The following is a 15303-nucleotide window of genomic DNA, read 5'->3' on the forward strand; positions in this document are numbered from 1 at the left end:
ACACTCTTTTATATATTAAAAAAACAATATTAGCATTAAAATCAAAGTTATTTAAGAAATAATTCTACAAAATTACATCGTTTAAATCCAATTGGTGTTGAGCCTGCATTAAAAGACGCCAATAAGTGTTGGAGATCCCATCAAGGGCGTCCATCAGGGAAGGGCAAGGTGGGGCGCTTGCCCCCCTAAGAGGAAATAGTACTTGGGAATATTGAAAACCCAATAGAATTTTTACATTAGTTACAGCAAAATTTGAAACTATATTTGAAACTATATTTGAAACGTCGTTTATACTTGCCCTCTCCCCTGGAAACCACAACATGGGCGCCCTTGGATTCCATTTAACTGGCGCCTACAAACAGAATCCCTTTCTAAAACACTGTAGTATTAAATTGTGAAACGCTCTGTGTATATCCAAAATAAAAACGTCAAAGCGTAAAACAATGACCTAAATCTTTTTTGAAAATGAATGAGGACGCATTGTGTTCTTTCCTTTCCTCCCCAACATTTTTTATTACTAAAAGCATTGCTGCAACAAGAAACAGACACACCAAATGATGTCAATCAATAACATACTTTTTTCCCCTTGAATTCTATGTTCTGGTCTTTCCAATGAATAGCGTCACAATTTTCAAGATATTGCGAAATGGATCTCAGAAATTATTTAATGGTGATTAAAAGAAGTATAAATATTTATTTTCCTAATACAAACAACAATTTGTTTACATTGTATAAAATTAAAAGTTACTGCGAATGTGATATGTAAAAAAATATAATTAATTTCTTCATCCAGGTATCGACTTTTGTGTCCATTTAGTACGCAATTTTACCAATAGATGTCACACGCATGTAACTTATTTTTACGTAAGCATCAGTTTGTGCTTTTGTTGCGCAGCATCTAATGGCATTCTTTGAAACTATTCTGTTTTACTTCCACTATTCGCTACTAGATGTCAGTACATGATAGACATTTTCAAAGTAGTTAGGGATCGCTCTTCCTCTGAATTTTGCGTATTGAATATTGTGAAGCCAGGATATTGCTACTATTTTTTTAAAAAAGTTTTGATGATATAAGCAATCATACAATTATAAATCCATCTTGAATAGATTAAACTAAATTTTTGAAAAGCAGACTACTTTGCAGTTAATTAACTCGCTCCAAAAGAATTTAATATATATATCGAATCAGATTAATGAATCAATTTGACTCATAAAGTGTTTCCTGAAAACTTTTAAAACAAAATTTTAACATTTCATTTTAATATATTTCTTAAAAGATATAATATTAGGCATATTATTATTTTAAATTCCTTGTAACAGGAAATGATAACTGAGCTATTCAACGAGTAAATATAAACGGTTAGCTATAACTCCCGTTGTTGTAAAAGCTGTACCAAAATGATCTTACATCGCTCTTTTCGTAATAGAATTAGTTGTTCCCCGAAGCCTTTGCTTTTTGTACTGTATACATTAAAATTGTAGCTACGGTACTTCAATTATAACGTCTAATTGTTTACATTTAACTTCTTCTTCTTTTTTAAATGCCCATCAACCACACCAAACTGCATACGATATTTAAGTAGGATTTCATTTTACAACATTGGGTTGATTGAAATTATTCAGTAGGGAGCAATAGTGCAGCTATTGATGTCTATTAAAATCAAGCCAATAAGCGATAGTACAGGTAGCGATATCTATTAAAATCAGTCAAGCAAGCTATAACACAGGTAGCGACATCTATTAAAAACCAGGCAGGCAAGCGATAGCACAGGTAGCGCCATCTATTAAAATCAGGAAAGGAAGCAATATCATAGGTAGTGACATCTATCAAAACTAGGCAAGCAATCGATAGTACAGGTAGCGATATCTATTAAAATCAAGCAAGCGATGGATAACACTGGTAGCGACATCTATTAAAATCAAGCAAGCAAGTGATAGCACAAGTAGTGACATCTATTAAAAATGAGGCAAGCAAGCGATAACACAGATGGTGACATCTATTAAAATCAAGCAAGCAAGCGATAGCACAGGTAGTGACATCTATTAAATATCAGGCAAGCAAGCGATAGCACAGCAAGCGGTATAGCGAGATCTATTAGCGTAACTTTTACTAATAGGAATTAGTGTGACACGAACAGACAGATTGAGATGTTCAAGAATAATTGTGGTCTCCCACCGGAAATCGAACCTGGAACTACGAGCACCAAAGACACAGCCGATAGACGTGATACCAGCGGGGAGAGCTAGAAAATTTATAATCTTACACTTTTAAATTTATATGATTATTAATAAAAACCAAACATGTGTGTCTCGATGTCACGGGTGTTCGGAAAAATCTGTCGACAATTGGAAAAGGTTGGAACCGCAGAATAAATAAATAAATAAATAAATAAATAAATAAATAAATAAATAAATTGGACAATACGTTATTTGATCATAAACTAAAGTTTAATAATGGCTTTATCCCATTAACCATACTGTACCGTCGTCTTCCTAGCACCATAATGAAAACGATAATGAGGATATATTTCAGTACCAGTGTCACCGTAGTAGGTGGTGTGGTTCTTCTATAATATCAATTTTAAGTTTACAAAATACTTTATTTTTTCAATTATCTCGAAAAATACGCATGAGGTTTTTATACTGACGTATATACATAATTTTATTCAGCTCAATAATATCTATTGATTAGAAAAAAAATGAAATTTTTGAGTTTTACGTCCCACGTTTATGCGGGTTAGGCTAAAGGAGACGGTGAAGATGAGAAATGAATGAAATGGTAGAATGAAGAAAGTAGGAGGAAACGGAAGAACTTCGAAGAAACCCACGCATACGGTGTTTGTCCACCCCAAAGTTCACTTGGCGCAAGCTGGGGTCAAATCAGGGACCCCATACACCAGGGGTTAACGCTCTACCACTGAGCCATCACCGCTCTATCTATTAATTAAAATATGCCTTATCTTTGTGCAGGCTCGCAACCAAAGTTTGCGTTAGCTGGGGCAAACACTCAATTCAGCACCTTCCAAATTTATATATACACGGTCAACACGTATCCGGAGGGCCGCGGTGGCTCAGTAGTAGAGCGTTTATCTGTGTTGCATGCGGTTCTTGGTTCCATCCCTGCTCGCGCCAAGTGAGCTTTATGGTGGACAAACACCGCATGCGTGGATTTTCTCGAGCTTCTCCCATTTCCTTCCACTTTCTTCATTCCACTATTTCATTCATCTCTTGACCTCATCGTCTGTTTTAGCCTAGCCGGCGTAACCGTGGGGCTTAAAGATTTCATTTCAATTTACTTCATGTACTCAGGACATGTTGCTCGCTGGGTCCTCCCTAGTTGCTGTCCTGCGTCTTTGGATATATTTTTTTTTTTTCGTTGAATGCTGAATAATGTAATACATTACAAAATGGAGTTGGTAGGTCAGTGATAAAGTGCTTATCCCTGTCACAAGAATTCCTGGTTCTGTATCTCAGGGCATTTGAGTTTGTGATTGAAACATTCTTACCTTTTTTTTTTTTTTATTGTTCGCCTGCGTTTGACATCTATAATCATGGAACTATAAATTAAACATTTCATTTGTTTTTTCTTACCGGGTGTACATTTTTAAAGTTACTACTCTTGTCGTGATTATTATACAGATATAAAGCGTTTATTATTATATTCGCCATAATGGAAATATTAAAATGATTTGAAAGTCAGGAAACTCTATGGGTCATCAAATGTTATTGACTTTACTATTTGGTGAATTATTAGGCAAGAATTTTCTGGATACGACATAGATAACACTGTGACAGAACACCATATCAACTATTTTGAAGAAACAGAATATTCAGTATGTTCATTTAGTGTAATATTTGTTTGCTCTGGGACTACCTATTAAACTCTTGAAATTTCCATGATTTATTCTCATTCTCAATATCATAGATTGCAGTTTTTTTTTTTTTTTTTTTTTGTTAATTAGTTACTCTATCAACAGCAATAAGAACAATGTAGCATCAGTTTGCCAGATGGGATTGGCAGGCACGTAGCCAGGATTTCGTGAACGGGGGGGGGACGTGATATGAAATACTGTGGTCATCACACCAGGAGCTCGATCATTCTAAACTATTTTACTGGAACATATATTGGTTCGTTTAGCCAGGATTTTGTAACCGGGGGGGGGGGGGTGACATGAAATTCTGAAGGCCCAGGAGCTCGATCAAACTAAACTACTTTACTATCAACATATATTGGTTTGTTAAGACAATAGAATAAGGATATGTTGGTAAGTACAGTAGAATGTCGATAATCCAAACATCAAAAATCCGAAACGTCAAAAACCCGAACGCGATCTCTAGAAGCTTTTTACATTTTGTCTTAGCGCTAGCGATAAACAAACAATATGATTGTACGTCGGTGTTGTGTGAAGTCAGTGTTTTTACGAAAGCTTATTCATATGTAGGTAATTGTTTGTCATACATATTTTGATTTTTATTTTCCCTTAGGCCTATACAAGTGAAGTTTTAAGTGAGAGTTACAAGAACAGTGTAATTTAGTTTACGAGCAGGTTCTTCAGAAACAAGTAGCTTTACATACGGTATTGTAATTACTGTAGACCCCTATGTAGTGTATAACCACTGTATTCATAAAAGACCATACCGTACAGTATATTTAAGCCTAAATGTCATTTTCTTAGTCATTTCCGAAAATCCGAATAATTTGAAAATCCGAATTACCTATGGTCCCAATTAGTTCGGATTTTCGACTTCCTACTGTATTTTAATAACAAACTATGAAGAAATCTCGAGTAAAATAATAATAAAAAAAGTATTGAAAAAGTTTATACAATATTTACGTCCTTCCTCTGTTTATTCAAAATATAACTATTATCCTTTCATTATGATCTCAACTATTATAAAAAGTACATATTTATTATTATAAAAAGTGCATATCTAATAATGTCTTGTAAAATATTTTACAATATCTGCGTTCCTTTCTCTGTTCAATCAAATGCTAACACAACTTTCTTTCCACATACATTTTTGTTTTTATTATTCCGTCAATTACTGTCGTTTCCAAATGACAGGTTAAAGGAGCAGTAGAAAATTGTTTTTGAAATAACATGTTTGATACTGAAAATTATGATAAAAAATGTCCACGCTGTTACACAACGGCACAATGCTTTCGGAAGCTTGAAATCTCCCTGACTAGTAGCAGTAATTCTGAGAATTCAGTAACTTTTCTAGAAATTTTAAATTCTCTGGCTCTTCCAAAATATCTCGCTCACCTCGCCGCCATGTATTGCAAGTAATGCAAATCTCCTCATAAGAAAGAGTAACCAAAAGCTTTCTGTAGGTTATTTTTAACGTTGATCCTTCTTTTTCTCATTTCATTTTGTATCATCCTTCCTTAATTTTTTCATTTATGGTCTCGAAAGGGGGGGGGGGTTCCGGACCCCCCCTTGGCTACGTGCCTGGGATTGGGAGACTATTCTACCTTAACCCTTTCACTCCCGCCAGAACTAAAACGTCTTATACATACATTTTGGAATATGTCATTGAGAATTATTTTCATATTTCTTTTGCTATCCCATATCCCACTACTTAATTCACATTCTTTGTATGCTTGATACTTCTACATGTCGATAGGCAATACAGCAGTGATTGTCATGCGGAATTTGTTCCATTCCTTTTCAGAAATTTATTTAAAAAATGGAAGTGAAAGGGTTAAAGACCAGATCATTTTAACCTGGCCTGTAGTTATAAAGTGGGAAGTACTGGCTTCATTCGAGAACGCAAATGACGTTAGAACTAAACTTTTCCGTCAAAAGGTAGGGGGACACACTCATTAAGAGGCCTCATCACTGCGAAATTAAAATACCGCTAATTTTACAGTAATTATGTAATATCTTCAAATAGATAAAAGATAATCGAAAAGTGGAACAAGACCTCCCTAGACAGTATTATTTTGCGTGAGATACCGTTATCACGACTCATTTATCTGCTTTCGATTTCCAGCCATATAGAAAATCGGCATTTATTTTCGCGTTTCTAAATAACAGCAAACGAAAAGCTACTAGGTGACTCGTGATAACGGTACCTCATGCAAAATAACATCGTCTAGGGAGATCTTGATCCACTTTTCGATTATCTTTTATCTATTTGAAGATTTCACATAATTAGTGTAAAATTAGCAGTATTTTAATTTCCCAGTGATACAGACTCTTAAGCGATCAGTCGAAACCCATCTATCAAGAACGTGGATCTACTGGTGGAAGATACTCCCTTAGTGAGTGTGAATCTATGGTCATCTTCAAAATCAGCACCAGAGCCTGAGAAGGTGAACTCATATCCCTCTTTACGTGCCAGAAGGAACCGAATTCCATGGTATTCAAAACACAGCAGATTCCAATCCACGCTGGGAACCAGGGAGAAGTTTCAATTCCAGCCTTGCCCCCTCAGATTACGAGTAACACGTGCTATGTCGGAAATCAATGACTTTACGATAAAAATATCGGAAAATCATGACGAAAATCGGGAAAAGTTTTTTAAAAAAGAAAAACCACCAGCTGTTTCTCCATTATCCCCCACTTATACGACTATGACTTAATTTGATATTTACACATCTTGAAATCCACTTCATTTCTTTAAGGTTGTTCAATAAGGAAGAAAATGAGTGATCTATATTTTTTCTGTGCCCAAATAACAATACCGGTATAATGTTGTCCCATAATTTTTCAACGAATTCATTGTTCCCCAACGTTGGGCCAATAATCTGTGCTACTTAGGTGATTACAGGAAAAGTCATATCTAATGAGCTGTCTCTACAACATTCTTTAATTTGACTGGATTTGAGAACATATTACTGTTTTGTAAGGCGAAAGCTTAGAATGTTGTTTTTAAAAAATAAGGTTTGATAATGACTTTTATTAGGATCCAGTCTGGTGGCATCATGGCGCAAAGTTGGCATCATGGCATATTGTTGTATGCATTAAGTATCTTAAGGAAGATTTTTTATACTCTGAAGCAAAATACATATAAATACATATAAATATACAGTAAAAATGATATTTATTTATTAATAATAATATATAAGTTAAGTTTATAAAAACATCACAATTTGAACAAAGAAACAAACAGAAGGTAAAATTAAGTACTAGAAAGAAATACATATTTGTAAAGAGGCAACAAAAATAAACATTAAAAATAAATGAGAAACTTAAATTTAACCAAGGATCTTATAAAATAGAGGCTCTGCCCATATGTATCTTTATGCTATTAAATGAATGAAGCCAACAAAACAATAGAGCATTGGCACGTCTGATGGGTTACTCTCGTTTCCGCCATCGTCTGATTGGCTACTTTCGTTTCCGCCATGATTGTTGGTTCAAAACTTTCGATCCTATTGGGCGGAGTAGGGGTGGTGAAACTGTGACGTATGGCTTCAAGATTTTGTTGTAAGGGCATATCCTCTATTTTATAAGATCCTTGAATTTAACTTTACGTCATACATCACAGAAGAAGAGGCAGCGTCTGTTGCAGCATTTGCTAAAGAATTGAAAGTCTCTTCAATTATCTTTACATTCTCTCTCTCTCTCTCTCTCTCTCTTTTTTTTTTTTTTTTATAGGTAAAGAATAAGATATGATTCAATATGAGATTACAGTCATTTAACAGAAATTAAATTGAGGGGACAATAAATGTGCCTGGAAATATTGTTTATTTGAAAGAAATGATTCCCTCATTTCTTATAAATCAATATTCTATTACGGAGTTTTCGTTTTTTTAAAGTTTAGTTAAACTTGAGAGAAACTACAACTTGACTAAGCATAAAAGTCCGAATGGAATCATAGCTTGAATTTAAAAATACGTATATTTAGTTTAGGGGTCTCATTCTGTTTAACATTTCGCGAGTAACACGGTACGAGTATTTAGTAAACATTTCGTTGTTTAAAAAGAGAGAAAGAACTGATATCCATATTTCTGGTGGGCTCTGTTTTGCTTTACCTGTAAGTCGTAATAGAGGCACTACAATATCACCCGCTTATGTAGATTCTTTGCAGAAAAATGAGGAAATAATTAGTGATTTTTTAAATTCTTTTACCGATTTTTTAATAATACCTCTAATCTGTACAAAATTAATACATTTTGGTGTATTTACATATTAGTATTATTATTACCATTATTATTGTTATCATTCATTGCTGGAAATGAAATGTATTGGGATCATTCCATACCAGCACTCGTCGGAGCACAATAAATAAATAAATAAATAAATAAAAGGAAAATTAAGTAGGCTGTACAACTGTTATGTCATTTACCCGATCTGAATCGCTAATTTTGCGTTGCGTTGACGCAAGCTATAAAGGAATGTGCCCATAGTCTCTGTTCAACAGTATGTCTGGCAACATTGGTATTGAGAACAACAAAACGGGTGGAAGAGATGGCGACAGGGTGACGTTTATTAGGTTTTAATTCAGTTAAGAATTGTGCGAAAAGTAAAATTCTATTGTGTAATTTTACTTACCAAGATTTATTAATGTTTCTGTGAAATGTAGAGATTGTTGGACATGAACGTATACGTAAATCCTATTAACAATCTAGTTCGAACAGACGCTTTGTGACAATTGACAGTCGGAAAGTTAAGCCAATGAGAAACCGGGACCTTGTACTTAGCTTGTAGTAATAGTGCTGTGGCTGTGTGGCGAACTGCCAGTGGTAGCTGAAAGCAACGATGGCGTTAGTGGATGTGTGAGATACCTGTGTATTTAGATAAGTTTAGTGTGTACGTGTACGAGTCAACTTGTGTGTCTTGTACTTGATTGAAATGCCTGGAAGTAAATCAAGTAATGAGCAGGAACACAAATCTCCACGGGAAAGTGGAGAGGACTCCGAGGATGAAAGTGAGATTTTGGAAGAGAGTCCGTGTGGAAGATGGTTGAAAAGAAGAGAAGAGGTTAGTCACTATTCCTTTTAAATTTCCATCCAATGCACGTAGTTAAAAGAATTCAGTATCGCAAAGGCAAAAGTAACGTAGTTTCTGTTAGTAGTAAATAAAATTAAAAACGTATTCGTTAGTGTGACAAGCGGGACTGTCGTATGTGCAAGTTAAAACATGTCATTTGAAGTTTCCGTAAATAAATACATACCTAACGTACGTCACAAAGAAGCTCAGTTCCGTAAGTGCTTTTTATGAATTTGAAATATTGTATTCCCCTGCAAATTACTTGAATATCGGAAAGTGTATTCAGTGTGAACCCATGTTCCAGTGCCATTTCTATGTTTTTCGTGTGTTCCCATGATCAGATTGAGATTGAATGGTAAATTAACATTGCTGCAATCTCACTACTTCATTTTTCTTAGTTTTTTTTTTTTTTTTATTTCAAGTTTGACATTCAATGAATGTGCTTTTGTAAATAGATTGAGGAATTGTAAAATTCCTTATTGGCATCTCATTTCAATTTCCGTCATACGAAAACTTATTTCCGACTGGGCAGGTTAGCATTTGAAATACTTCCGCAGTTGGTAAGAGGGAATCTCTCTCTGTGTTTATAATAAAAATTTGGATAAATTTCATTTTTTTTTTTTTCGGTGGGGAAACTGAACCCCTTAATTCGCTTGCTTTTAGTCAGGTTCTAAGATAGTGCAAGGGTTATTCTGTCAGATGGTTTTGAGATAGTACAAGGGTTAACTATATTCCATCAGGTAATGCATACATGAATTGAAACATGATCAGTAATTTGAATTTGAACTGATTTGAAGCATACAACTTATCTGAAAACATTTTAATACGATTTAGGGTTTGAATTAATTTTTGAGAGTTCAAAAGTACAACACAAGATTGTTTATATGCGCACTATAATTTCTGTTAGTATGACGTAGCCATTTAATTAGCATCTCTGTTGGTTCTACCGTTGCAGTAGGAACGATGGAAAATGTATGGTGGATCTTCTAAAGCAAATTTAAGTCGTTACAAATATTCCAGATTGATTTAATATTAGCTCTACTCTCTAATCATAAGTTATTAAAGGGTGGCATTTAGTGTACCCCAACTCGTTTCATGGCTCCAGATTTAACTACCTTGTTTTTGTCTAAATTGTGATAAAAGTAGAAAACAACGAGTCCTGTGGGGATTCTAACCACCTTCGATCGCTTAGCTATATTTGTCGAAGTAACTAACTCTGGAGATCTTATATGTGCAGGATTAGGGGATAAACTAAATATCAACTGTTGTTAAAACCAGTGTGTATGTTCTGAGGTTTCTCAAGTGGGATCCTTTTCCTTTGTGTAAAGTCAAAATAAAGCTGTTTTTATGAACTTTTACATTGTGTAGCTATGTGTTCATAAAAATGTGCTGAAGGTTTTAGATCTTATGATCATTCTATTTTTTTTTAAACTCATTTTCCCTTGCACTTAGTATAATAATGGAAAAGGAGGCTGCGTTTATTATATCGGGGCATGTTTCATTTATATTAAAATTTCTATAATAGGGAAAACTGCAGGATTGTAGATTGATTCTGTGGTGTATTTCTTTATCTGCCACAATGGATTGATAGCGAACAATTGCCTTTCAGTTGGAGTTTTATCTGTAAACTAATGTCACGTCTCGACACTTTTTTCACTCAAGTCACAAATATATACAGTGCGTTCAACGGAAGGGTTACACCTGTAATATACCGTAGAAACCAAGGCAAGTCGGGAGATGAAATTTTGCACCATGTAGATATCGGCAGGGGGATATTGTATCTCATAAGGCCTCTAGTGCGACCATTTCAGCATTCTTACCAACTAAAGATTTTTTTTTTTTTTTCAAATGGCACTACACCAAATTATTACAAATACCAAATCTGCATATTGAACAAAAACGTACAATGCCACACCTATAGTTCAATGTTGTAAACTAATGGCGCTACAATAACACAAACGTCGATTCAATCCAATCTTTGCTTGACTCTGCAACTACAGTACCTTGTAATTTTGTTCTTATGTAGGCCTATTCGAAATGCCTCATATCATGGTCGTAGTTTTCGACACTAAGGTAACATGGATTTGCATTGTCCTGTCCGTTTCACTTGCGTTATTTACCGTTGTAGAGACCTCCAAAATTTGAACGTTTGTGATACTGTGGCGTCCTTCGTCAGCAACATTGAGCAGAAGGTGTGGCACTGTTTTTCGTTTATTTGGAATTTCTACTAACCTGGCCTGGTATCATCTAAAGAAAGGAAATAAAAAACTTCATGTTAAGTTGCCAACACTGTTGATCTGGTTGTAATACAGAATATGTCAGGCTATCTATCTCCTGATATTTGCATGGTACCAAAGTCCCCATCTCTATCTGCCTTGGATTTTTGCAGTATCCCAAATGCAGCTTTTTTGTGAAACGCACTGTATATTACAGATATTAGTAAATTATTTCTCTTACAATTATTTTACTAGTGTCTAAAGAATTGCAAGCTTGCTAAGTTCTTTATGCATCTTTGGCAGATTTATTATTATTATTATTATCCTGAGAAAGGTCCGATTTTTGTAACTCAGACTATTACGCAATTATATTCAAGAAATGGTAGGGAGTTACAGTACAAAGTATTGGTCTGTCCTTGTTGATCTCGAGGCTTGTGAATTATTTGAATGAGCTTTTCTACTCTTAAGTTGGATGGGAATTGGGTTAACAGTTTAAGAAAATAATTTAAAGTTAACGGTGCCCCCCCCTTTTTTTTTTACAGAAAATAAGTGAAAAAGGAAGCAAGTTTATATTAGGTATACCGGTAGCAATTTTCTAAAATTCCCTAATGGTGACCGTTAATCGGCTCTGTGCTTCAGTGACCTATGTCCTGTTCATGCATGTATTTTAAAGAAATTTAGGAAATTTTAATGTTTTTTGAATAACAGGTATGAGAATTCGTTGTCGAAAACAACTCATTCCTTTTTCGCCGTTTCTTGAAAGTCCGTCTACAATCTAAATGTTGGTGATATTCATTTATTTGTATTTATTATTATTTTTATAATAACATGTCCTGGACAGATGGTAACTTAAAGACAATTTGATGGGCCTTCGGGATTAAATTGTTTAATGCTCGTACTGGTTTCGTGAATTATTGAGTTTTCGTTTCTTTCTATAATTTAATGTTTCCGGTCTTAAAATGGAGTTTGTAAAAGAGATTGATTGATGTCTTTCTTTGTTTCAACAAAATTTTCGAGCGGTCCCGGTTCGATTCGTGGTGAGGGGAAGTGTAAAAAGCTTTTTCAGGTCAGCCATCCTGAATGAGGTTTTCCAGGATTTTCCTCATTCACACCAGGCGAATGCCGGGGTGGTACCTCACTTATAGGTCACAGGCAGCTTCCTTCCCTCCCCAATCCTTTCTTTCCTTTCCACGGATAGTGTGCTCTCCGAGGGACGTCATCCCTTATACGTGACGTGCTAAATAGCCCTTGATGCCGAAAGCCCAGAAATCTGGATCCTAAATCAATAAGATTTTGTGTGGGCTGTGTGGAAGTCTTTGTTCCAAGTTGTGCTTGTGGAATATATTAAAATCACGTGAGTTCTTCGGTTATTGTACCATTTGAGTCCTTGAAATTTACAATATTGAAGATGCTTATGTTTACGGTGTATAGGATATGTGTAATAGATGTTGATCGTTGCTTTGTAAAGAAAGTATCTTGACAAAATTAATGTGTTTTACAGAGACCTGACAGCACAGTCCTTCAGCGACCAGATTTCTTTAAGAACGTTCAGTAAGCCTTAACTTGTAAATACATGTTACTTTTATTTGATTGAGTTGCCTTTTGTTGTTTGTTAACAACGGTGTGATTGAGACCGAAATGCTAAACTGATTTGCAGCTGCAATGTTACACTTGTTCGTGCACCGTTACATTGACCGTTGTGTATATTCCTTACCTCTGGATGAGTGGTAGTAGTTGTGTGTGTTTGGGCAATCCCTGGTTTGTCTGGGTTTCACGGAGTGCCATTGTTTATTTATTTATTTATTTTATTACTATTAGTATAGTGCGTAATGTAAGACACCCTAATGTTGACGGCAAGTTGACGCTACTTTTAGTGACCCCTTGTAGGACTACATATTCTGATTAATTTTCTCCACTGTGGAGACTATTTAAAAGTTCCTGAATCTCCTCTATAAAAATGGTCTTATAAATAGGCTATTTTATTTGTCAGTTTCTTCTCACAACTTAGTTTAAATATAACTATGCTAGTATTCCGGGTCTCTATCCATTTATTTGGTTTTTATTTTGCTTTAGTGGAAATTACCTGATATATATATATATAAACGTAATTGATTCTTGTAGAAACACGAAGTGGTTTTTGGTAAGGATTTTCCCCCCCTTTCAAATCAATACTTCTAGAGTGTAGGAAATTGATCGGACTATTTTGTTCTACAAGGAGCGTTTATATATATAGGGAGTTATAGAACTATAGAACAAACTCTTAAGAGACGATTTCCCACAATAAAATAAGAAAAGATAGTTCAAGTGCACTTGTGGAGGGGAAAGTGCATAGTTCCTGAGCTATGGCCGTCTGAAAGCGGAGGAAGGTTACATCGAACCATGCTGTGTATTGCGTACACGAGAAGGTTAGACTAATATTTCTTATCGGCGTAAAGCAAGTCACCCAAACGCCAACCAAGAATGCATATTATTTCAACAATGTACAATGCCTACGCAAGTAATTCCCTATATGGCATAATTTCCACATGTTCCCAACAGAATACGCAGATATGCTCTGAATTAGATGTGGACGCAGAGTAGGTAGTAGGAAGGTCTTCTGACAGCAGCGAATATGTAAAGTGTCGGCTGGAAGTCTTGGAGTATTATGGACCGCTACCAATACGGTTCCTTGTGCTCAGAGTAATAGGTGCTGCATTTTTTTTTTTGGGGGGGGGGGGGGGGGGATATAAACGTGAAATAGTATACATCAGCACGTTTCGATTTCCTGCTTACGCATTACCTGTTTACTGCTGCTGTGGACCCACTTTTAAATCGCAGCATACCTGAGAATTCTCTTGGGAGTATGTCTAGCAATTTTACCCTATAGGAAATCCCTTCCGCAGGCATTACACATTGCTGAAATATGCATTTTTGGGTGGCATTTGTGTGACTTACAGAATTCTGGTATTGAGTGTCACCGTACATTTTCTCCTGTTCGAAATAATGCGCGGTTCAATGTGGGTTTTTCCACACTTTTGTACGATCCTAGCTCTAAAAATGCGCACCTCTGCATGCCCATGTGAATTTTCATTTTATTTTATTTTGCTGTGAGGAAACACTTATTAGGGTTTGTCCTTTTAGTTTGACACCCTGTATGTATATAGATATAGATGTGAAGAAGAGTTTCTAAAGCCCTTGATAATGGATACTTGATAAAGTATCCGAAATATTGGGTATTATTTCCTTTAGGAATACGAGAAAATTGACAAATGATTATTGAAACGTAACATCAATTTACCGTCAAACATTTGAGTGCTTCGGTTAATGAGTATAATTTTAATTTTTAAGTATTTTGTTCTGTTTCTAATTTGTGGTTGCTGATAAGTCCTTCGTGTGTACTTCTACGTAACATCACAAGTAATAAGCACGATCTTGCTTGAATTAAGTGCATTATCCAAATTATAGCAGAAATTTAAGAATATTTGCTCTCACATGGTCATTCCACCAAATCTTTTATTATTCACTTGCCTTGATCCTCCGACTTCTTTAGTCTAAAAGGCATATTCGTGGGTCGTTAACCTGAAAGATTTAATTGTATTATTACTACTTCTGTAGCAGCTGCGAGGTCATTTTAAGCGGAATTCCGCTGCATGATGTTGCTGCTGTTGACTGATTAGCAAGCGAAAGTTTGTTGATCAAAATTTTGTGGACGTTTTTTTTTTTGAATTTTCGTGTTTATGTTTAGATAAACTAGGCAAATTAAAAAAAAAAAATGGACGACATCAGTTTACACATTTCCTTCATAAGTTACATATTTTGATTAGGGTAGAATTGTGCGCCTATATATATTTTGAACTGAGGAATTTGTAGCTTTTGCATTTGTCTAAAAATGGATTCTTTAGAGAATAAGGGGTAGAGATCACTTACCTCTAGTGCAAAGGGTCCGTGGTTCTCTCCCAAGCCATGTGACATTATGGTGGACGTTATCATGCGTTTACTTAACCCTGAATGACATGTCCGTGGGGCGTTAAATTCATCTTTGTAAATGGATTACTATTATGCTTTCGCAATGAAAGATATGAAAATAGTAGAGTTGTGCTAATGAGCGCCCATGTCTTGGTCTATGTAGGTGTAGCCGTGGTGCCCCTGTACTACTGGCGCATCAC

General features: G+C 35.4%; 1 protein-coding gene across 2 annotated transcripts in view; it reads left to right on the plus strand.

Moving 5' to 3' along the window:
* Positions 1-8393: 8393 nt before the first annotated feature.
* Positions 8394-15303, plus strand: part of Madm (MLF1-adaptor molecule) — a 236947-nt gene continuing 230037 nt past the window's right edge. For both annotated transcript variants that reach the window (XM_081745202.1, XM_081745203.1), the window contains exon 1: positions 8394-8933. In XM_081745202.1, the coding sequence (XP_081601328.1) occupies positions 8805-8933 (129 nt within the window). In that variant the 5' untranslated portion in view covers positions 8394-8804. The remainder of the gene's footprint in view (positions 8934-15303) is intronic.

Source organism: Thermobia domestica, chromosome 18 (assembly GCF_964235325.1).
Source record: "Thermobia domestica chromosome 18, izTheDome1.hap1.1, whole genome shotgun sequence".
Lineage (NCBI taxonomy): Eukaryota > Metazoa > Arthropoda > Insecta > Zygentoma > Lepismatidae > Thermobia > Thermobia domestica.